This window comes from Gekko japonicus, unplaced genomic scaffold (genome assembly GCF_001447785.1).
Source record: "Gekko japonicus isolate JY-2015 unplaced genomic scaffold, Gekko_japonicus_V1.1 scaffold1288, whole genome shotgun sequence".
Classification (NCBI taxonomy): domain Eukaryota; kingdom Metazoa; phylum Chordata; class Lepidosauria; order Squamata; family Gekkonidae; genus Gekko; species Gekko japonicus.
Window position 1 is genome coordinate 61,016 of NW_015163127.1, and position 24,381 is coordinate 85,396.

At 41.9% G+C, this 24,381-nt stretch overlaps 1 protein-coding gene across 1 annotated transcript in view; it reads left to right on the plus strand.

Moving 5' to 3' along the window:
- The window catches only part of GRK5 (G protein-coupled receptor kinase 5), a 50,880-nt gene extending 33,338 nt beyond the window's left edge, over window positions 1–17,542 (plus strand). The window contains exons 11-13 of the mRNA XM_015406911.1: window positions 11,304–11,441; window positions 16,000–16,131; window positions 17,369–17,542. Of these exons, the coding sequence (XP_015262397.1) occupies window positions 11,304–11,441; window positions 16,000–16,131; window positions 17,369–17,467 (369 nt within the window). The 3' untranslated portion in view covers window positions 17,468–17,542. The remainder of the gene's footprint in view (window positions 1–11,303; window positions 11,442–15,999; window positions 16,132–17,368) is intronic.
- The last annotated feature ends 6,839 nt before the right edge of the window (window positions 17,543–24,381 follow it).

Genomic DNA, 24,381 nt, shown 5'->3' on the forward strand with positions numbered 1-24,381 from the left:
GCGGCCATGTCATCATGTACTTCATCAGCAACATAACCTTCTCTTTTTTTGTGCATGTGCAGTACCGTTATAACTTCATAACACTGTTTTTTTAAAAAAGGCTGGATGTATCATGGGGAACAGCATGGTTGCTGCTATTTCAAAGGTCCCCCGCTCTCCCTTAATTGCCAAGTGACAAAATAGCTGGTGATCATCGAACTGGATACATCAATTCATAACAGTGTTATTCATGAAGCATGCTAAATGTGTTGTCATGTACTTTGTCAGTGATGGAACCTCCTTAGTCACCAACTAAGAAAATGGCTGGTGAAGATTCCCACAATGAAAGTAGTATTCCATTTGCAATAGTCGAACTGGATATACCAATTCATAACAGTATTATTCAATCATTACGAGGCACGCTAAATGGAAACACTGCACATGTTAAGTTTCCATGATTATCAAATCAATTATATAATTTTAGTATTTTTAGATATTTAAAAAACTGAATTATTAAACATACCAGGAGCTGTAGGGGTTGAGAATGAAGAAACAATTCAAGCATGAAGCAACAAAACTTACCCCCCCAAAAAAAGGAAAGGAACTTCATGGATGGGTAATTGCATGGAGAAGCCTAAATGAACCTCGCTGCCCGTTTTGTCCCAATGTTATAACATTGCTATATTATAATGAAAAAAAATCACGCCATAACGCAATCAACATAACGCTTTTAAAAATTAGCAGATCACTCAGGGTACAACCTGAGGGGATTGGGGGAGCTACCATTTCCTGTACTCATTCTGCACATCCTGCTTGCTGCTCAGCCTCCCACAGCTATCCCCCTACACTTGTAGTACATAAATGTACCCCTTCACTTGTAGTACCTCCCCATTTGTAGTACATAAATGAACATTTGGGCCCCAATCTCCCTGTTACTAACTAAAAGACAAGAATTGCAAGGGAAAGCTAATTGTAGGGGAAAGCAGAGAACGGTGATCCTTTTGCAAATGAATTTTAACCCAGGGACAAGGGCTCCATTACCCTGTGTATTGTAAACAGGATTGCATACCCTCAATTGTTAACTGAAATTTACATCCAGTTTGGGCCATGCTTCTGTTCATGTTGAATTGGAGGTGGTACAAGCACCATGGCCAGTGACAGAGGTCACAACGACCTTTCTCTCATTTCTTTAGGCCTATTATGCACAGGTGTTTCCCCTCACTTTCACCACGCGTGTCCATTGGGTTTTCTGTCTTGTTCTGCATTGATTTTCCTCCCTTCAGTGCTCAGTTCACTTTCTGGTTGCTGTTTCCCCAGATTTTCTGAGAGTTCCGCCAGCTCTGTACCTTCCACCATCCTCTCCCCTTCATTGGTGTACGAGCTCAATTTCCCCCTTGTTTTTAGTTTTTAAATTTTTTTCACAAGTGGCACGAGTCTAGCAATATGAGACTATTGCTAGTCTTTGGTCACTGAATTAAAACTTTTAAATGACGGGGGAACGTTTAAAAGAAGCTGCACATGGTTCCCTGCTGGTATTGACTTGAAAGGGGGATTAGAGAGGAGGCAAACGGCTACATCCCCAGTGCAGAAAAAAGAGGATTTCAATGCTGCATGCAAACAAAATAAAGGGGGGGGTATTGTCAGCTCAGATTGTCAAGAGAGACAGACATTGGGATGGGAGGCCTAAAGCTTTGGAAAAAAATCCCTTTAATGTTTTAGTGAACAAAGTTGGGGAGGGGGCGTTTTGGCAGTCTCTGGAAGCCTAACTTTAAAATGGTGGCTGAGCCACATGGACCTTCTACAAACTGCTGAACTTACGAATCGCTTCAGATCGATCCATTTGGAGGACAGAGTGCTTCCACACAGGACAGGCTCTTAAAAAATGGCCATGATCATGACCAACATGCAGTATCAAATTAGAGAACCACAAAGAGAAAAGCACACAAATTTGCAAGGAAGGGCAGGAAATTAGCATTACTATGCAGCTGCACTAGGGGCAACGGCAAAAATACCTGCCCCCCCCATTTTTTTCCATTTAATGGGACAAGACTAAAAAAGTTATTCAGAGCTCCAGAGGACTTCTCTGTTATACAAATTGCAGCCCTGTGCAAAGCGTGGTGGAGTTGCCACTGACTTTGCATAGGCACACGTGTGCACACGCACACACATTCCCAATGATCACATCTTGCAGTGCCAGTGTCAGAGGGTTCTACTGTGCATTCTGTGTGGCCCATATAATGTCCCCTCATATTATTAGATCACACAACCCTTTCCCATTTTTCACATTGGCCAATAACACAGCAGAGAATCCCCTAGTGCTCGGCAATATGGAAAATGGGACTTTACAGTTGCTTGTCAGTTTCAAAAAAAGTCTGATCATTTTCAGCATTGGGGTTTTCCCCTTTGCCTGCATTCCTTTCTGTTCCCTTTCATTTGATGAAATAAGGCTAAAATGCATGCGTAAAACCTGAACCACAATGATTTAAATGAAAGGTGCTTGCTAGGTGCTGCTGTGCAGCTGCTATAGGGCAATTGCATAATTTTTTAAAAAAACAAAACAAAAACACTTTGAACACCATCCCCAACACATCACAAGTGACATTCCACCCGATTTAGAAGAGTGGGTTTTTTTTATTATTATTGTGGCTGCAGAATAAATACATGGGAGGAAAAAGAATAGTCCGTAAGATGGGCATAGAATCAAAAATCAAGATTAAAGGCTTACTGCTCTGAAAATCTACAGTAAGATGTGCATGCGTAACAGGCGTAATAGTCAGAGGGCAACTGTAACAGAAGACCGTATTTCAACTGCTACTTGAAAATGTTCAGTTTTGAATCAATCGTGTTTTGATTCAGGGTTCCATTTCATTTGAATAGCACTAATAATGATAGATCCTTTTCAGTCTGTATGAACAAGGGCTTGTGCTGCTTCCACCCATTTTCAATGGACCCTATTCAGAGCTTCCTATGGATTGTACCCTTTTATTGTCCCTTCAACTGCATTCATATCCAGTGAGCCAAACTCCCTTTAGCATGACTCATAGAAAATAGTCTATTTCAAATTCTCCTGAGAGCCACCAGACACTAATTCACGTAGAAAAGGTCAGTGTTAGAGCGGCAAGGTCCCCTTTTGTGAAATCTACTCTCACACCTGCAGGCAACATTTCATGACTCATTTCTTCCCTGGCTTCCCCATGTAGTCTTAAAATTGTCATGTGGTTCTAAATACCAGTTACAGTTTTGACATTTTAGAGAAAATAGGTGATTGGCAGTTCTGGAATATATAGTGGCAAATTCAGCCCAATCCAAATTGATTTGAAAGCTGCAAACTTTTTCCTATAGATCTTCTTGGATAATTCTGTTGTTCAAATACCCTTCTCTTTATCTGAGGCTAATTGTTCAAATAAACTTTAAATTTGGTTTTGGTGGGATTATGGTTTATCACAGAATTCTGGTAGTTTGCCAAGGCTACTCTGGAAAAATATGCTTTTAATCCCCACACAACCATATTGAGGACATACTTTTTCCCATATGTTCATTTCTCTGGCCCTTGAAGCACCTTCATCTCTCTCCCCACCACCACCCCAGAACCTACCAAATTAATAAAGGCATGGCAAAAATACATTCATTTTCACCTGGAAGAAAAATACATTTGTTCCCCAAAGATTCTGCATTTTAATGTTATATCTGCCTTTAAATTTTGATGTACAGTGTCCTAGTTTATAACATCTCAGAGAAGCAGTGACACACCATCCATATTTCCTATTAAGTATATTGTATTGTTACATTATACTTCTGTTGTGTACTGAGCTTGAGTCATCCCTAAACTAATACCTGGATCTGGTTGAGCTTGTGCCCCCTGAACAATAGCTCGCTAGGATCCTGGAGTAGACCAATAGAGAAACAGTGTTATGTAAATAGCCTATTGTTGGGAGTGGGGTGTGTTTAGGGTGGGGTGTTTGCATGCTTAAAAACAGGGCAGCTGCCCTGGAGTTTGTCCTTGTAGTGTTCCTGAAATCACTTAATAAAGTAGAGCTGTTCACTGATATGCGTCCAGAACCCAGTATTTATCAGCTTCCTTCATTGAAGACATCGTACCATGTTTGTTCATCCTGGCAAACCTAGGTGACAGGTAATTTCGTTAGTGAGCCTCTTGAAGATTGGCAGTTATGAAATACTGAAAGATAAGACAATTATGGCATGCCTGGCTTAGGGAGTATTTTTCTTGTTGGTGTTAGTGTTCAGATATTGTGTGTAAAGTGCCGTCAAGTTGCAGCTCACTTATGGCAACCCCAGCAAGGAGCTTTCAAGGCAAGTGAGAAGTAGAGGTGGTTTGCCATTGCCTTCTTCTGCAGAGTCTTTCTTGATAGTCCTTTTCCAAGTACTGACCCTGCTTAGCTTCTAAGATCTGATGAGATTGGGCTATACCATGCTACCTACACTCCCTGGTTCAGATGTAGCCATTCAGAATATTTTGCTCCTACCTGCAGAAGTATGCTGCAGTAGATTACTAGAAGTAATCTTCTAGTTTGCCTGGTGAATGGGGAAACTGAGGTTTTGAATGGGTTACACAGATTACATGGAGGAGTACTGCTCCATACTCTGTGTGACACAAGCACCTTTCATATTTTGTTCAGGCATTGCTTTATGAATCTGAGGTTTTTCATTAATGCTCTGAATCAGCAGTTCAGGAAATCCCCAAATGGAAGCTTAGAGCATGAATTTCATTTGGATTTCCTGCTCATTATGAATGGATGTTCGCTTACACAGAATGAGGATGTTTAAATGATCACATCTCTAATTTCTAAAAGTGATATTAAAATAGCTACCAACGAATTCTTTAATTTTTAATCTAAACAGCCACGGAAATGAACAGTATTAAGATGGGGAATGATTAACAAAAAACAATGGAAGACATCTTCTCTGTGTGTTTTCTTGAAATTAATATTAATTCCTTCTGCATTTCAAGTGCTGCTAAAAGAAGGCAAGTTGTGTTTAAGGTTACAGAGCCATCTGTAATACTTGTCTATCATATTTTTCTAATCACAGAGACTAGAAAACTCAACTTTTAAATAAAATTGTATTTGTTTACAATATTAGTACTCTGGCTCTCCAATAAGTTTGATGGCAGCTAACAGCAAAAAAATTGAAATCAGTTAAGCAATAAACCTAGAACTCAGCCCAAAAATTGCAGTAAATGTAGTGCCTAAGCCACAATATTACACACTGCAGGTTTCAATAAAACTGCACCAATTTTCAACAAAATATCCTCTAACTGACTACTCATTCAGGAGACTAATAGGGAAGGAGCTGAGCACATAAAGTACTCTGGAAGCCATTCCAAAAGGCTGGTGTGACCACCACAAAGTCCCAATTTTTAATCAAGGCCAGTTGAACCAAACACATTTCCTTTTATTTGTAATGTATGGATTCAAGATTGCAGTTCTGAATTTGGCGTTAATTTATCATCACTACCATGCCCTAGTTCTGCAGGGTCAGTAGATTGATCCTCTTTCTTTGTGTTCCTTCACTTTTCCTGCCTACAACTACTGGCTTCATAACTGACTGTCGGTGTTAGACTTGACTGCCTTTACTAGTCTGGGAGGAAAGTGTGTATGGAAGAGTATTAAAAGCACCTGCAATTATGCAGTAAAATATATAAAAGAAGCAAAATGTGAGCATTTCAGTATTAAATAAGCAGTGCAGCCAGGTGAGAAATATAATGCTTCCTGATCGCTGCAGTCCTACAGATGGGTTATGAGCTGGCTAATAAGGAAGGGGCTGAGCGCATAGTACTCTGGAAGGCCATAGGTGGCATGAGAAACCCCTGTATCTCCCCAGCTGTCTGGCAGATTTTTCCCCCCACCAAATCTTCAGTTTCCCTCAGTGACTGAGTTGCCCTACCATAGTGTGTATATATTCTTTGTCATAAAAGACGTGACTGCCCCACCCTATCTTTAGATACTTAGTTTAGGTTTTTTTCTCAGCTCAGGAATTCTACTGAAAATCCAGGAGCTGTCCAGTTTTGTATTGAGGAATGGCACTTGAGGCAAATTAACTTTCAAAAACAGAATAAAGATTCTATTAAACAGGCAGGGAATATATGTATAATAGGAATAGTCAAGGTTTTGAGATTGCTGAGGTAAAAGCTTTCTAATATTTGCTGGGTTAGAATTCTTAGAACATTCAAGAGAGCGTTATTTGTAGTTTTGTTTCAAGGCTTTCTATTTCTTTCTTTGAGAGGTACTTTGTTTAGTATAATTCAGCACTAACACAGATCTTATTGATGTTTCTAGATTTCTTCCTTCAGATATTACAGGTTTTCCTTTAGATATTATAGCTTTTCACTAGCTCCTGAGGTGTCTAAGCTTTTCACTTTATCACAGACCAGGGTTCTCTTCCCAACCCCTTTCACTGGCAGGAAGTTACTCTCCTTGTCCCTAAGAAGCAATAACTCCTTTTAGTATTTGGCTTGTATTGGAGTTCTCTCTAACTACACAGACCTTCTGCCAAATGCTTCTCCAGTATCCTTTGTCTTTCTGTAGCTTTTCTGACTAGGAATCTAAAATTCTCCCTCAGAGCAATTTTAGACAATGGGGTTTCTCTTCTTTTCTCTGTAGAAGTACTTTTCTGACTATTGCCTGTCAGAAAACACAGTCTCCCAAATGTCTCTTCCCTCAGAAGCCAAACCCTCTGGCTACTGATTCAGGTGTTAGAAAGACCAACTTGGGAAAGACTCCTTTTCCCTCCAGATCAGCTGTTTTATTTTCTCTCTCTGCTGATGTGGGTCAGTCAGAGAGCTAGAAGAGCAGCCAACCCCCTAAACTCTTATCTCAAGGGAAGATTAATTCTTGAACTCCCTGACTCTCTGATACAAGAAGCATTTTAAAGAACCAGCACCTTGAACCGTATCCAGTATGCTGTAGGCAGCCAGTGCAGTGCTTTCAGGGCGGGCTGGATGTGTTCCCACACAGGAAGACATAACAGCCTTGCTGCTACCAGCTGCAGTTTCTGGATTTGGGACAAGGGCAGCCCCATGTAGAGAGCATTACAGTAATCCAATCTCGAGGTGCACATTGCGTGGATCACTGTCGCCAGGTCATTGCAGTCAAGGAAGGGAACCAACTGCTTGATCGGCCGTAGATGGTAAAAGGCAGACTTCGCAGTGGCTGCTACCTGGGCCTCCATCGTTAAGGAGGTATCCAGGAGCACTCCCAAATTCCTAACCTCCGGCGCTGGCACCAGCGGTGCCCCATCGAAGGTCGGGAGAGTGATCCCTAACCTTGGACCGCTCTGACTCAGGCACAGGACCTCTGTCTTCATCGGATTCAATTTCAGTCATCTCACCCTAAGCCAACCAGCCACAGCTTTCAATGCCAGGTCCAGATCTCCCGGATTAGAGTCTGACTGGCTGTCCAATGACAGATAGAGCTGGGTGTCATCAGCATATCGGTGACAACCCAGTCCATGTCCCTGGGCAATCTGGGCTCGGGGGCGAATATAGATATTAAACAGCATTGGGGAGAGCACTGCTCCTTGGGGCACTCCGCAGATTAGCGGGTGCCTTCCATTTTAGCTGTTCCCCAATTGCCACCCTCTGTCCCCAATCCTGAAGAAATGAGGAAAGCCACTGTAAGGCAGACCCCTGAATCCCGGTGTCGGCGAGGTGGTGGATCAGTAGTTGATGGTCAACTGCCGGCAGGTCTAACAACATCAACCGCCTCGATCCAGATGCCTCTGGAGATCATCTGTGAGGGCGACCAAGACCATCTCTGTCACATGGCCTGGTCAGAAGCCAGACTGGAAGGGGTCTAATATGGAGACGTCACCCAAAAACCCCTCCAACTGATTCGCCACCGCCTTCTCAATTAATTTACCCAAATAGGGCAGGTTAGATACTGGCCGGTAATTAGAGAATTCAGCCAGATCTGATGATGGCTTTTTTAGGAGGGGGTGGACCACTGCCTCCTTTAGGGCACTAGGGAACAGTCTCTCCACAAGGGACTTGTTGATGGTGCCCCTCGCAGCCCATCACTCCTTGGTATACACAGGAGGTTGATGAAGCGGGAGGTTCATCAGAGGTTTATAAGATTATGCATGGGAAAGAGCAGGTAGAGAAAGAGGTACTTCTCTCCCTTTCTCACAATACAAGAACTTGTGGGCACTCCATGAAATTGCTGAGCGGTCTGGTTAGAACGGATAGAAGGAAGTACTTCTTCACCCAAAGAGTGATTAACACTTGGAATTCACTGCCACAGGAAGTGGTGGCGGCTACAAGCATGGACGGCTTCAAAAGGGAATTAGATAGGCATATGGAGCAGAGGTCCATCAGTGGCTATTAGCCACAAGGTATAGATAGGGACTCTGGGGCAAGTGATGCTCTGTCATCTTGGTGCTTGGGGGGGTCAATAATGGGAGGGCTTCTAATGTCCTGGCCCCACTGGTGGACCTCCTGATGGCACTGGTATTTCTGGCCACTGTGTGATACAGAGTGTTGAACTGGATGGGCCTTTGGCCTGATCCAACATTGGCATCTCTTATGTTCTTATCACAGCCTGCTTTAATTAGCCATGATGGGCACGAATCTAGGCTACAGGTGGTTGGGCGAACCAATGAGAGTAATTTGTCAACCTCCTCTAGGCTGAGTGGACCGAAATAATCCAGAACTTGACTAGAAGACACACATGGAGTCTCGAGTTCCGTTACTGTCTCAACTGTGGCAGAGAGGTCGTGGCGGAGTAACAAGACTTCATCTGCGAAATAGCTCGCGAAAGCCTCACAGCCGATTTCCAGTTCCTTATTGTTTGGCCTGACCTGTGGCAGAGTAGTGAGAGATTGAATTGTTCTAAATAATTGGGCTGGGCAAGACCTCGCAGACGCAATTGTGGCCACATAATAATCTTTTTTCGTGGCCTTGACTGCCATCTCATAGCATCTCATAAACATCCTATAGGATGCTCTTGACGCTTCATCGCAAGCACGTCGCCACTGTCTCTCTAGTCATCTAAGCTCCCGCTTCATCAACCTCAAATCCTGTGTATACCAAGGAGTGAGTTTTGAGCGGGGGCGCAGAGGGCGCTGGGGAATGATCTCGTCAATGGTTGCCAAGAGTCAGTTTTGCCAGTCCTCGACAAGCTCATCCAGTGAGCCGCTGGAGGCCTCGGATCCCACAGGGTCATTTGGAACTGCACAGGGTCCATTTGGCTCCGTGGACGAGCTAAAATATGCTCGCCACCCAAACTGGGTTGGGGTGTCACGTTCATGTGGGCCTTCAGAACATGGTGGTCCGAACATGGAACAGCCATAGCCGTAATCCGGTCCACTGTAACTCCCGCCGCCAAGATCAAATCAAGCGTCTGTCCTGCTTGGTGAGTGGGAGCCGTAACATATTGAGAGAGTCCTAGCACCGCCATGGACAACACCAGATCCATTGTCGGCATGGAGGTCGTTTCATCAGCATGGACTTTGAAGTCACCTAGGATTAACAGTCTAGGGTGCTCCAGTGCCCAGCCTGATACGGCCTCCAGCAGTGATGGCAGGCTATTTGCTGGTGCATTGAGCAGATGGTACACCAGCCAAACAGCCAAACTCTCCACAGCTTCCCATACAAAACCGGCACACTCTATGCCCGTGAGTTTCGCCGGTGGAAGTGCTCTGAAGGTGTAAACCTCCCAAATGAACAGAGCCACCCCCCACCCCTTAGTCCGGGATTGGTGGAGGACTGAGAACCCGGGTGGAACTAACTGGGAGTGAGCTGTGATCTTTCCATCTCGCACCAAGGTCTCAGTCATGCATGCCAGGTCCGTGTCCTGTTCTGACAATAAGTCATGAAGAATCATGGTCTTATTATTTATGGACCTGGCATTGCACAACACCAATGTCGGAGTGGGGTCCATAATCCTAGCCCCACTACCTACTACCTTCGGGATGGGACATAGGCTGGAAGGGGACCGAGCCCTTCTACGTCTCCATTACCTTCCCTTCCAATTTCACCTAGTCCCACCGCAATACTTTCCCCTCCCCAGGAGCACTGGTATCCCTTGGCTGGTCATCGCCCACTGGTGGCCTTTGCTCATTAGCCTTGGCCACCACTGAGCTAGTATCCAGTCGTTGAGTAACCTGCCTCCTATACCACCCACACCCACCCAACTACCCAATTGGCTAACCACCGAATTCAATCAACCAAATGTACTATTTAACAGTTACAATAGAAATCTCTAGAACATAATAAACTTACCCTCCCCAACTTCCTTTCTTGCTACTCTCTCCCCCTGCAAGATTAAAACTACTCTGTTAAGACTAATTAACAATAGGGTGGGAAAACATACTTCACTACTACTATTATATAGCTAACTACTGTAATCTGTTCCTAATTCTAGCAGGTGCACTAGAACCACTACCCTGCCCTAGCAACTGGATTAATATCCTTCTTGCCTTGTCCCCAGCAAAGTCACAGAATGACAAGTTTGGAGGAGGGAGTCCAAAAGCCTTCACTCTCCTCCCCAGAGAGGGTTTCAGCGCTGTGCTGGGCCATAGATCTTCATTTCCTAGTTCCAGGTCTTTCGTCTGTGGTCTTTGCTTGAGATCTAATGACCAGTCCAAGCTGGCCAAAGTTATTAGCGTCCTGCCGGACATAAGGCCTGATACGCACTCCTTTGTTCTCGGCCCCAAGGCCCAGCTGGATCCAGGGGGGTTGTATTTGCGCTGGGGCTCTACAGTTGGAGCCCCACGCCACCCAAGCCACTCAATCAATCCAATAATGTTCCACAAAGGTAGGACCGTGGTGTGGGCCTCGCCACCACCACTGTAGATGGTAACGGTGGCCACATCAACAGCTCCACCCCAGTGCCCGCTTTCCCCTGTAGAACTGGCCAAAATGGGGGGGGATTTTGAGCAATAAATGATGTCTGTGTTTTTTTATTTCAAGCAAACACATTCATTAGATAACCTCGGGCCCAAGACTGTCTGATGCAACTCTTTGTGCGGAATAAAAACAGACAAAACATTGGTTAGGAAACTCATTCCAAATGGGAACTGTGTGAATCAAGAGATGTAAATATGTTGACTACATACCACTGAACACTGTCTCAAAGGAGGCAGCTTTGTCTGAAATCTAATTAGAGTCACGATTAAACCTTCGATTAACAATTTCATCCATTATACTGATGAACAGAGAAATATTTTTTTATTGTAACCACACCCATGGCAAACATGCATAGCAAAGCCTTAATGGAATGCAATGTTACTGTTAAGCATTCACACATGTCACTCATACCGCGTATTCAGACTCTTCTACGTATCCTTTCTTTTCTTTGCTGGTGCAGCCTAGGGCAGTCTACTGCAAAGACGTCTTGGACATTGAACAATTTTCAACTGTCAAGGGAGTGAACCTGGACCAAACAGATGATGACTTTTATTCCAAGTTTTCCACAGGCTGTGTCTCTATTCCATGGCAGAATGAGGTAACTGTATTTTTTTCATTAGTCTCCTTTAATGTCTTCCTTATCAGGCTTTTAAAGTTTCATAAATAGCAAACGTGTACTTTGAAGTACTCTAATGGATCTCAGAGTAATTTTCTTTCCTCAACTTGGAAATGATCTCCCTAGAATAGTCATGAAAGCAAGAATGTCCAATGTTTTAATGCTTAGCTATTCAGGTTTGAAGGGTGTGCACTTCAGCAGTGGCCTATTAAAATGAGGACGGATTGCTTCTTGGCCTTCTGGCTGAGATCAAGGATAAATGCGATTCATATTATCAGTTTGTTCTTGCCAATTTAATAATGGATACACTTTCCATTTGAGAGGTGTGTATTAAAGTGATTTTTAAAACAAGGAGATGGTTGAGAAACATGCGTCACTATCCATGCCTTGTGCTGCTCATAGGGATGCCAGTCTCCAGGTGGTACCTGGGGATATCCTGGAATTCCAGCTTATCTCCAGACTACAGAGATCAGTTCCCCTGGAGAAAATGGATGCTTTAGAGGGTGGACTCTATGGCATTGTACCCTGCTGAGATCCCTGTCTTCCTCAGGCTTCATTCCCAAATCTCCAGGAGTTTCCCAACCTGGATCTGGCAACCCCACCTCCCTATCCCCCACCAGTGGCCAAGGGGGACCTGGCAACCCTATGCTGCTGGTATTCCTAAAGCAGTGCATTTCCTACTTCAGATTTCTGTCCAAGAGTGCCAGTGAAAGACTTTTTGGCTTGCTTTGTTAAAAAATTAAATAAATTACCCTCCCCCAAATAAGGAATTATGTCCCTTTCTAGTTTTTTTTAATTGTAATGAGAATTTAGGGTTCCTCAAAGAATTGATCCCAGCTACTTCTGAAGGAACTGATCAGGCTTTATCTACAGCTTAGGCCTAGAGACCCTAAATGCAACAACTCCAACAGCCATATTCACAACAACAATACTACTTTTTCCCAGGCATAACCAGAAGGCAGATGGCTTCTCCTCCAACATTTAACTCTTTTTTTAATTAAAAAAAACCCCTATCATTCTTTGTAACTGTTTGCTAAAGGAGTCCACAACTTTTCTGAGCACCTTTGGAATTTTGAAAGTGTGTGATGGGTACCATAACAAAATACCTATTTCAGAACCAACAACAAAATGGTTGGCACATGAAATGTAGGCCACAACACTCACACTAGGGTTGCCAGCCAAAGTCTGACAACTGTAGATGGGACTGTAAGTGCAGTGTGTTTCACTTCCTCCCCCAGCATCTCTTCCTCTTCCTCTCGCTCTCTCTTTGTCTTTCTTTCTCCAGCAGCCAGCGAGGTTCAGCACAAGCAAGTCAAGCATTTCTCTGTTTATTCCTTGCCCTGGCTTTGGGGGAAAGCACTTTGCTTCCTCCTGTTGAGCTCCAGCTGCTGCCAGGGAGAGAGAGAGTGAGAGATGCTGGACACTGCTTCCCCTAAGCAGTTGATTGGCGGCGGGGGGGGGCACTGTCTGCCTGCCCTGGCTCCTTCCACCCCCCCATGGCACAGCAGACAGGGACACCTCTGCTCGCCTGCCTGCCCGAACCCCCTTGTTTCTCTGCCACACAGTGGATTCAGGGCCACTGTTCACCATGGGTTCCATACTCTCCCGCTATACATTAATGGGGGCACTCTGCCACCTATGCTACAGGCACCATGTCACCTGTGGGTAACGCATTGAGGAACACTGCTTTACCACATTTTTCACTTAACCTGAGATCACAGGCAGGGTCATTTCAAGAGAATGGATAAGCTTTTGATGACTTTGACTCAATGGTTCATGAAAGTGTGGGACTTAGCAGTATCAGATAAGTTGGCCACTCAATTGATATCTTTTAATAACAATCAAAAACTTCCCAATTTTCTCAAAAAACGGTTCCCCTTCTTTGATTACATTACAAACTCACCGAATAAGAGATGGGCTATTCCAAAGAAATATAGATATTGCATTTTATTGAACAAATGCTAACAATTTTTCTCCTCTACGAAATGATACTGAGTGTACATGAGAGCTATGTTGTTTATACATTGTTTAATGGTTGAATCACTGAACCTATATATCATGTTATTTATATTGTTTATATTGTATATGTTAAAAATAATTTAAAAATTATATTAAAAAAAATAAAGTGCATTCATAGACATGATCAGCGGTGGATACCATTCTGGGTAGCTTCTAGCTCTAGGTCGGCACAGGGCTTAGCTGATAAAAGTGCAGCTCCTATTGAAATGTCTGCCAGAAAAGCTCACGACCCTGCAGAACTGTGAGAGGTCCCGCAGGGCCCTGATCTCGCCAGGGAGCTTGTTCCAGGAGGTTGGAGCTATTCCTTGGATGTCTCCTTTCCAAGTACTTGCCAGAGTTGGTCCTGCTTGGTTTCTGGGATCTGGTGAGATTGGGCTTGCTTGGGCTATCCAGGTCAGCCTTCATTCAAATCTTTTCAAGATACGGTTCAGTTTTTCCAGATGTGGTGTTTCACAGATGAACCCATCCTTATGTTGGCATTGGCCACCGTATCCTCCTCTTGCTGCACTCCCTAGAAGAGTTTGGGCAAGTTTTCCAAAGCCTTTTGGAATGATTGTTGGTCCCCTGATGTTTACCAAATTTATTGAACATATTTATCTTTGAACTAATTGAAGTTTGAACATATATGCTGGACATTTTTTCTTTTATAGTGAGTTTTTGTGGCTGAGTAGAGATTTGAACCTGGGTCTCCCAGATCCCAGTCCAACACTAAGTCACATTTGTTACAGAAATGTGATGTAGCATTTCCTTGTAAGAAACATTGGGGGGGGTATGGCTTTTATGCACAGGGGAGGCTGTTTTAGCCAAGATGAATGAGGACAGTCTTTTTCAGAAAGTCGGGATAAATTAATCCAGCTCTTTGTATATGCCATTACATGATACACTCAACTACTAGAGAATTTGGTCTGGATGAAGCACAATTTTAAAATGTCCAGAATATGAGCTGTTGTTAACATCTACTATTACACACATCACATCCTGCATCATTATAAGGTTTTATAAGGTTTTTATTGGTATTGGAAAATAGTGACAGCTTGCAAGACTTCAAGATAACAATTCCATTATAAATTATGACTATTTCCCCCCGTTTCAGTAGTTCAGCATTCAACTATGAGCACTCTTTGTTCTCAAAAAACTACATTCCCTCACTTGGGAACATGGCGGCAAATTCTTTCTGCGTTTTATTGACTTGTTAGTACGCTGGCAGAATATCATGGGAGCCGATAAACATAGCAAGATAGTGGAGCAAGTGGCCTCATACTGTAGAACAACTTTTTGTGAGCAGACAACTGTTGTTAGCTTCCCAGCCATCATATACAATTTTCCCATGGTCATTTCTCTAAAGAAACTGTTCATGGGGATTTTCCTGATTCTAGACTGGCATGATTGCCATCATGTAAATCCCAGTGCAATCAGAATAGAGTTGTACTATGAGAAATTTCACATGGAACTGAGGTCTGGAAATGTCATTTGAGATAAGAATAAGAAGAAGAGATTGGATTTATACCCCACCCTTCACTACCCAAAGGTGTCTCAGAGCGACTTACAAACTCCTTTCCCTTCCCCTCCCCACAACAGACACCCTGTGAGGTAGGTGGGGCTGAGAGAGCTCTGACTGAAACTGCTCTTTTTCAAGAACAGCTCTTATCAGAGTTACGGCTTGCCCAAGGCCATCCAGCGAGGTGCAAGTGGAGGAGTGGGGAATCAAACCCGGTTCTCCCAGATTAGAGTCCACGCACTTAACCACTACACCAAACTGGCTGTCACACCAAACTGGCACCCTCACTATCCGTAAGGCATGCCATAGGTGAACATTGCCAACTACTAAACGAGTTTGTCATGTGCTGCAATGACAAAGAGAATACAAGCATGCAAGAGATCCTTGCACAGAGTAGTTCGTCTGCATCTGAATGATGCCTGGTTTCCCCAATGCTCCTTTGTTCTTCTTAAACAACTGTCATTCCCTGGCCTGCTCCCACTGTCAAATTTCAGCCCATCCCTTCTGCATTACCTGGATTTAGGGATGCATTCTTCTGAAGCAAATGCTCTTGTCCAAGAGTTCATTTAAAAGAAGACCCAACTAGTCAAGCTTCTACTGTGAGGCAAAATCACTTTCTCTCCACAGATTAGCCCTGAGTAATCCAGACTTCAGTATTACAGAGAACAAAAACAAACTAAATCCCAGAATCATCAGCCAATTTGATCTAGGGGCAAATTCCTTCCCAGCAGACTGTGAGTAAAAAACATTTAAAGGACATTTTGTTGGGGCTCAGATCCATACCATCCAGCCATCCTCCTTTCTTACAGCATTTGCTGCAGTCACGGAGCTTAAAAGAAACAGCGTACACCTTGAAGGGTAGTAAGTAGTTTTCAGCCTCAGATCAGATGACAGTTGTCAATTCAAAGTCTGTTTATTTAAGCCATGTGTACCTTGGAGGTAGGATCCACATTTTGCCTACTACGGTAAGGTTCTGGACTGCTACAACCTATTAACTGGTCCATTTTTTTCCTGTTTTACTAGATGATAGAAACAGAGTGTTTTAAAGAACTAAATATATTTGGACCAAATGGTACTGTCTCACCAGATCTTAACAGAAACTACCCACCAGAACCACCTAAGAAAGGATTGCTCCATAGAATATTTAAACGCCAGGTGAGCACCTCTATTTGTACATAGGTAAGAGCCATTATAAATGCAAATGTTTTTTTCTTGTATCAGATGAATGTGTATTAGCCTCAGTTAGCCACAGAGCTCAATTTCTAATATGGAATCAGACACGTATTGTGTTAATCCAAATTCTAAGTGCTTCAGTAGAACCTTTTTTGTCACACAAGGACTTGCAGTTGTTATCTCTGAAGAATTTTTTAATGAAAGGGCAGCTTAGTACATTTTTCTTTGATGCCTATTTGCAGTCTCTCTTTTGTAGAATTTTGGAGAACATGCATTTCTTACTTCAGTATCTGTGTTCAGACATGAGAATTAAAGTTAGAAATGTCATCAACTTTAGATGTATTTTTCAATAAATATGCACTTGGACGTTTACTTTTAAAATCTCAACTAATAAGCTCTCAAATGAGTTCCTTCAGCTGACTAGAAGTGACAGGTTTCCACTTGATGGAAAATCTATAACTTGCTTGTAATGCAAAATCTTTTACTCTAGAAGCAATCTACTGTTTTGAACTACAGAAGGTGTCCTACTTTTGGTCAAGGTCATGTATATAAAGCACATCCATGAAAATGATCAAGAGATGGAGAATGTCTTCCTCATTTTAAGCAAATATCCCTGTTTCATAATGAAAAAGAGCATCAGGGCTCCCGCTAACAGTATGGTACTTAAACCTGTTCAGTCAGCTCAAATACATATCCGGCTAGCAGGAAAGTCCCAGTGGAAGCGGCTAGAGATAAGAGAGTCATTCATATTTAGGTGAGATGAAACTGTGGTCATTATATACAGCTGTGAGATTTATCCTAAGATGTAGCTCTAAGGGGTTTAGTACTGAGGCAAGACATGGACCAAGCAACTTCAAAGTGTTTAGCGGGAAAGAGGGAAGAGAAGTAATACTTAAGACAGGGATGTTATGGTGTCTTTCATTGCAGTAGAGGGCAGGGAATTATGTCATTTACCAATTTAGATTTATATCTAAGCCCATATCATAAGCTGAGAGCACATAACAAAAGAATAAATTCAGTACACAGAATTATATTTTAACAACGGTCACCGGGTTCCTTTCTCCCCACCCCAGGTTTGTAGAGACATCTCCCCTTTCGGTAACCAGCCCTATTGTGTGGATTTTTGATCCACATTCTGAAAGAAGTTAAGAATTAGGTATATAGATATACAACAATATGGAAATCTGATTTTTTTGTTTAAAAAATTTAATTCCTTTAGCACCAGAACAATTCCAAGAGTTCGCCAAATTCAAAGGCCAGTTTAAATCATCATATAAATTCCAACCATGTAAGTTCAAATTCCACTGGAAGCAGCTAGTTCTACCTGTTCTTTTGTGAACCTTCACTTCACATCCTTCCACTATACCATATGGAGCTTCAAGAATGAGACAGCATCCACCGTTGAGCTAGAAGATCAACAGTCTCCTACTGTGGGAGAAATTTCCCTCTGTTCCTTCCAGTGGAGCCTCCCATTTAAGAAGAAATTTTCTCTCAGGTCTGTTTTGGAGGTGGCACTCGAAGTCATGGGACTCAACGTTGTCTCTGTAGGACACTGCAATAGAAACCAGAGTATGACAACTTGCACGTATTTAAAATAGCATCATACCTAGAACTGAATTTTGTCCTTATTATTTTTAGAGGAACGGTTTTGTAAATTTCTCTATTGTCTCAGTTTACATTTTGTACATTTGTATTTAAATGAAAGTCGGACTTGGGGATGTATATTTTCTGAGCAGCAGCTTGTAAAGCCATGTGTTTTAAGACTTTTTTTAAAAAGAGAAAAAAGTGACTCAAGACTTCCAGATCCTCAAATTCTTTTTCCAAATGTAGAAAATTATTCATTTTTCACTTTTCCACATTGGTTCTGTTGACATGAATTTTTTATGGTATACTTAATTTTTCCCCCCATTTGTTTATTTGGTTTACAGCAACACTGCAGACAAGTGTCTTCCCTTCGTTTAATTAAAATTCTTGCTTTTAAATGCAGTCAAGTTTTACCATCTCCCAGGCCAATAAACTCTGTCTGAGGTTCATGACTTCATGGGACCAATGCTGTTGATATTTGCACTTTTTGTAGTTAGTCTGTCTTGTTGCTAGAAAGGTAACCCTTCCCACTCAGTTGCCTGTGTTTATATTATTATTGCTAAGGAGGTGAAGAACAAATGCTTATGATTGCAAGCACAGAAAACTGGTGGCCCTCTGTTCTTCACATGTGAAGTGTGGTCTTTGCTGCTCCCTTCAGAAAGATGCCAAGAGACTGGCTTGATAGCTTCATCTCTGAGGCTGGATTTCAACTTTGTTCTGGGTTTGCAAAGCCTTTTGGAGTGGGTGTTGGATACATATTGCATGGGCTGAAATCCTAATTTGATTCCTGGGTTCCCATTGCACTGATTTACAGCTCATGATGTTCCCTATCCACCCACTGCAGACTGGGCCAAGAACAGAATGTGAATGGTTGGTATGAGCCTCAGTCCCAAAGTTGCCTCACATTGTATCTGCTACTGCAATTGCAACTGCTTTTGCTTCTAAGGTAATGAAGTGGCAGAAGTTAAGAGAGTGCAGAACCATAACACTCAGCTCTTAATTAGAGCTTCCTCACATACAGTATTTCTATTCCATTCCCATTTTACCAGAAACTTCCAGAGATGGAGAGTATGTCTGTGTTTTGCATCCTTGCCAAATGTTCTGAAGAAATTACCTTTAAGCATTATGATTTTGAGAAATTATGCCACCTCATGCCACTCTTCCTGGTTCATGGGTTGTGACTAAATCACATGGATTCCATTTACTCTGATGAGATGACTAAAACTTTTAACATTAGCATAAGATACTGAAGAATTAATAATAGCTCATGTGGGCGGTCATAAATAATCTTGGTCTCTTGAACAGGGTGGAAGAGAGAAATATCCCTTTTTGCAATTGTCTTAAATCCAGGCAGATTTAAAGGTTAAATTCTTAAGCATTAAAGGATATCTTTTCATTACACAGTTCTACAGTCTGTACCTGGAAAACGTTGAAAAGCTGTGATGTGTAGTTCCATCTGTCCTGATACCATTGTGTGTGCCTCCCTGTGAGTGGAAGCCAGTGATTTGGTGTACAAATGCATAAATATGTAACATAATAATGGACAGGATGTGCCTACAATGGGGAAAAGAAGCACTCATCACATGGATGTCATCGTCAAAATGGCTGGCCTAAAGTTGGGTAGTAAAAATCTTCTCAGACTGAGTCTGTGTCCATCACAATGTTAAAAAGTATTGGATTCTTTTCCCACAGAAATGCTGTTGCGCCATTCTTGATATTTCAGAGCCAGAGCTAATTTATTTTCTTTTATTATCCTACTTACATATTTCAAAGCATGCAGAAGGCCACAGGTTCAGTCCTTCCATCTCCAGCTTTAAGAGCATTTCAGTTAACAGGTGTTAGGAAAGTTCTCTCTCTTCCTGGAACACTGGAGAGATTCTGCCAGTTAGAATAAACAATACTGAATTAGCAGGGCCAGCCATTGTACTCTGTATAAGGCAGCTTCATAGGTAAGATGTGATCCAAATCAAGTTAATTGTGCTCATGCAAGAAATCTTCAGCAAATGATAACAAATGGTTCTAATTGGATTGCCATCTCCAAATTTCATTGGTAGATTATTTGCAAGCATTATGGCTTCACTTGATACAAATGGGTACATATCAGTTTAAGAAGTTGATTCATGAAATTAAAGAGAAAGGAAGGGATCCCTTGCAACAAGGGACATTTACAGGGCCTCCCATTTAGGAAAAGTGCCGGTGCTGTTCCTTTCTCACCTGTCATCCACCCCGCAAAATCTAGACCAAAGTATGACCCTTTTCCCTCTTCCATCTCCACCTTGTTGGTCTTTGTTGTATTCTATTTCTTTGATGCCTCTTGGAGTTGACAGGAAGAGGATCTGAAGGCTTCACTAGCTTACCTACCTGATGCAGAGCCCCCTTCTTAAGGAAAATCCAGAAGGTGTGGATTTTTCTTGACTTTGTCCACTGTTCTTTTACCAATGCTTGCAAGTTATTTTTCCCCAGCAGTAACCATGATGTGCTACAGCAATAAGAACACAACTTAGTACCATTGTATAGAATATATCAATTTTTTAACAAAGACCTAAAGGAAGAAGTTTATATGTTACAAGACTCTTAAACTGGAAACCTGGTATTCTCCCTCTGCAAATGTTCATGAATATCAGATTTATTGTGTGCTCTTCATCATTCACATAAGGAGGCCTGGGAGTCTGGGCTGCCCCTCTCACTTGACTTTCACGTCTCTCTGTCCTTGATCAAATCAATTGTTTTGTGATTGTCCAGTGCTGTCTCTTCTTGGAGATGAAAATCATAGTTGCATGGAAGCTGCCAGGTGAAAAAATGTGGGATTCAGTGGGACTAAGCTGTCCTTTGGGAGGCTGATGCGAAACGTGTATGAATTAAATCAAATAGTTATCACTGTTGTGTCTTTTTGTTGTCTGGCTGAGGTAGTCCAATCCTGCATCCTTTGTGGGACCTCAGGGAGTTACCTCATGAAGAAAGGATGAAGCTTTATATTTTACGGTTCCTGCAGAGGTGCTATGGTGTATGGTCAAGTGTTGCTGGAGTGTGGCAGAAGTAACTCTGTAAGCCTTTTGCCTTGTTAATATTAAAATTCATCAGTATGGAAAAAAGAGTGAAAATGGCATCCACACATAATTACTCTGATTGCAGTGGCAAATAATTGTACAGCTGTGTTCTGGAGACTGCCCTTGCATCAAGGAACAGACTGTTGTGTGTGCAGCGTTCTCTCTCTACCTGCAGTTTAACACATGGTTAGCATTGTGGTGCATGCTTTGGAGGAGGAGGGGAGGAAAGAAGGTGCTGGTTCCCCCACCCCTTTTCATCATGAATATTCTCCAGCATCTTTATGAAGCAAACAGAAACCCAGTGGCACCATCACAGACTACCAGAATTTATTCTAGCAGAAACTTTGGTGAGCTGGAGCTCACAGTACACACGTGTATTTAAGACAGGATGACACTTGATTGCTGAATCTTAAGAATATATTTCGGCATATCTAGTGCCATATATTTAAAATCAAAGAATGCCAAAAAGAATTCTAGATTCTCAGACTTTCAACAACAGTAAAAATGTTGCCAGAAAGATCCAGTACCGTAAGTCTTCTCATTTCTGTTCTTGGTTGCCACAGCTGGACAGCCTTATAGATCCTTACACAAGGAGGTAATTAATAAAACTTTGCCAGCTGCATTTTCAAAACTTTTATGACCCCATAATGTAGTTGACTATAGCTGATGGTTGATTAAACTGGTAGACAAATATCCACATTAGGACTAGCCTTTATCACTGACTTTACAGAAATCACATCTGCTAATCACACAATTACATCATGGAATCTGTTCAAAATAGATATTCAGGATTCAGTGCTTTCAAGAACTTCTTATACCATAGTCTCTGTAAAAGAAGCAGATACTTCTATAATATTTTTTCCATAAATTATACATTTATAATAAATGGAACCAAACGTTCTCAACTAGAAAAATTAGTGGCTGTTGATATTGTAAAATAATGATGATATTAATGATAATAACAATAATAATAGAATCCAAAGGGTTTTCCATTATGTTTTAATTTCCAGGGAGTTTCTTACATTGTAGAGTGAGAATTGTTTTCATTTTGAGGTTGTTACAATAATTGCTTCTGTGTTTTCTGGCTGCTTGAATTCTTCATACCTGTCTAATAATATTGCAGTGCTGCTGTATCTAGATCAAACCACTGTTTTATTTTCCAATTTGTTTTGGGATTTTTTTTTTTAGAAAAATAAATTCCTTTATTTAAGTATATGCAAAGTTTCATTCTGCTCAATTTCTCCAAGTGGTTCTTTTGCCTGTTCTGCATTCATAAACTGAGCTTGATCCTTTTCTCAGAGAAACCAGTGAAAACATTGCTGTAGGGTCAACAGGCACAATTTAGCCAACATGAATCACATGTAACTTTCGGCTGAGTTCAGGGAAAAGGTGACATGTATCTCTCCAAAGATATCAGCTGGATTTAATTGTTGTGTTGCTTGCCTGAATCAAGTCTACTGGCAGCAAATGACAACCAAACTCATTGTGGCTTCGGGAATCTGTGACTGGATCCTCTGCTGTGTAATTTTACACACACGTACATCTCCCACCTACCTTTTCCCCAAACAAAACTGGCTTCCCATTGACTTTTTTTGGTCCTTGTATGGAAATGAGACAGGTTCCGCTATTTTTCTTCTTTTTTTCTCTGCCAGGGCTAACATGGTAATAAAATCCTTCAAGCACTACTTTATGGCATGCAGGGCACAGAAGCTCTCCTGACTCGGGCACTTGCCCCTTCCTTTCTTTACACAGGAATGAAGTCAAGTCAAGTCAGCCTTTATTGGCATATATACACAGGAATTAGAGTTTACCTGTCTTTATTTTCCCTTATGGGGATTAACAACAGTGGAGTGGAAAGATTTGTTTCAGGGGAAAGGTGAGGTAGCTTTTATATAAAACTAAAGACATCTTGTGGGGCCATGGTGGCTCAGGTTAAGACGCTGAGTTGCAGACCAGAAGGTCGGTGGCTTGGCAGTTCAAGACCCAAGTGCCGCATGACGGAGTGAGCTCCCATCTCTGGCCCCAGCTCCTGCCAACCTAGCAGTTCGAAAGCAAGAAATTGCAAGTAGATAAATAGGTACCACTTCGGTGGGAAGGTAACAGCGTTCCTCGGGGTTTAGTCATGCCGGCCATATGACCACGGAGAAGTCTTTGGACAGCGCTGGCTCTTCGGCTTCGAAATGGAGATGAGCACCATCCCCTAGAGTCAGATTCGATTGGCTTTAGAGGCATCTTAGAAATATGGTATTCATGTATCTTTCACACATAGTGTGATTCTTCCTCATCACATATAATTCTATACTTATTTGGTATGGCCCTGCTCTTTACTGGGGGGGGGGACGCATTTCCCTCTGTCTTCTTCCATCTGCTATGTATCAGCCTACCTGCCTGAGTTCCAGAGAGTAAAAGCAAAATGGAACAGCAGGTAAACAAGATCCTGCTGTTTAGATGATCAAAGCAGCCCTCCTTGTGGGAACAGTAAAATGACTGGCAGAAGGTAAGAAACATGGTGCCTAGAAATGGTTAGGGGATCATCCTCTTGGGTGGGAACATCTGCTCTTCTAGCTGAAAGATAACCCTCACTTAGGTTACCTGCTCAGTTATACTTGTCCCTCTCTACCCTCTCTCTGTCTGCCCCATGCCTAGGGCCAGTGCGAAAAACACAGGACATACCAGAAGAATGGCTTTTTCAAGGTTTCCAGAGATTGCTGTTTGTTACAACTGTTAGCAACCAGATGCTGAATATTAAATATATTTCAGAAAAATGGGGATTTGGTTCAGATTTTCATTAATTAATTTTTAAGCACCCATCCCTAACAGCTACTCACATTAAAGAGTGCCTGCCTTTCAGAAATACGGGGAGTTGCAATAATCTAATAAGTCCCTGTGCAGTATGGGTAGAATCGAGCACCTCATTCCTCAAATCCTGCTGATGATGCATATCTGAAGAGCAAACAAAAATACCAAACACAATTTAGGAAAAAGTATACTATAATTCTGTGATGAAAAGTTGTATGTTTACCTCAGTTCTGAAATGGTTATGCAAACCATTGATAGTTTTAAATAAACTATCATAAACCTTTAAAATTACTTTTACTTTTTTACCTGTTCTAAGAAAAAGACAATTACAAAACAGAAAAAAGTGCTGAGAAGTTCTAGTTCCTGTCTCTTTCCCAGAAGAACTTAAAAAGGTAGCTTGCATTAAGAAATCTCATTTGTTCATGGTTGATTCCCCACTTCTAAACAGTGCATTGGGTTTCTTTATTTTAATTGGTCAAACAGTGCTTAATTTCAATAGTACTTGAGTGAGGAGGGTCAAAATGTATTATATTACTTGTACGTATGAATAAAAAATTTACATTTGACCAATCATATTAGTAAAGATGTCATTTTCATTTTGATTCTTATAATTCTTGTTAGTCATTCTTTCATTGCAGAATACAATAAAAAGATAATGTGTTATATAGCTTTTATACTTTCCTTTGGAAAAAAGTGCTTGACCAAAGTGTTTTATTTATTTTTGAAACTTCGAATATAAATTATACAGGTGTGCATAACAGCATGTGTGGGTACATGTGCCATACTCTAGGATCTCCCTCAG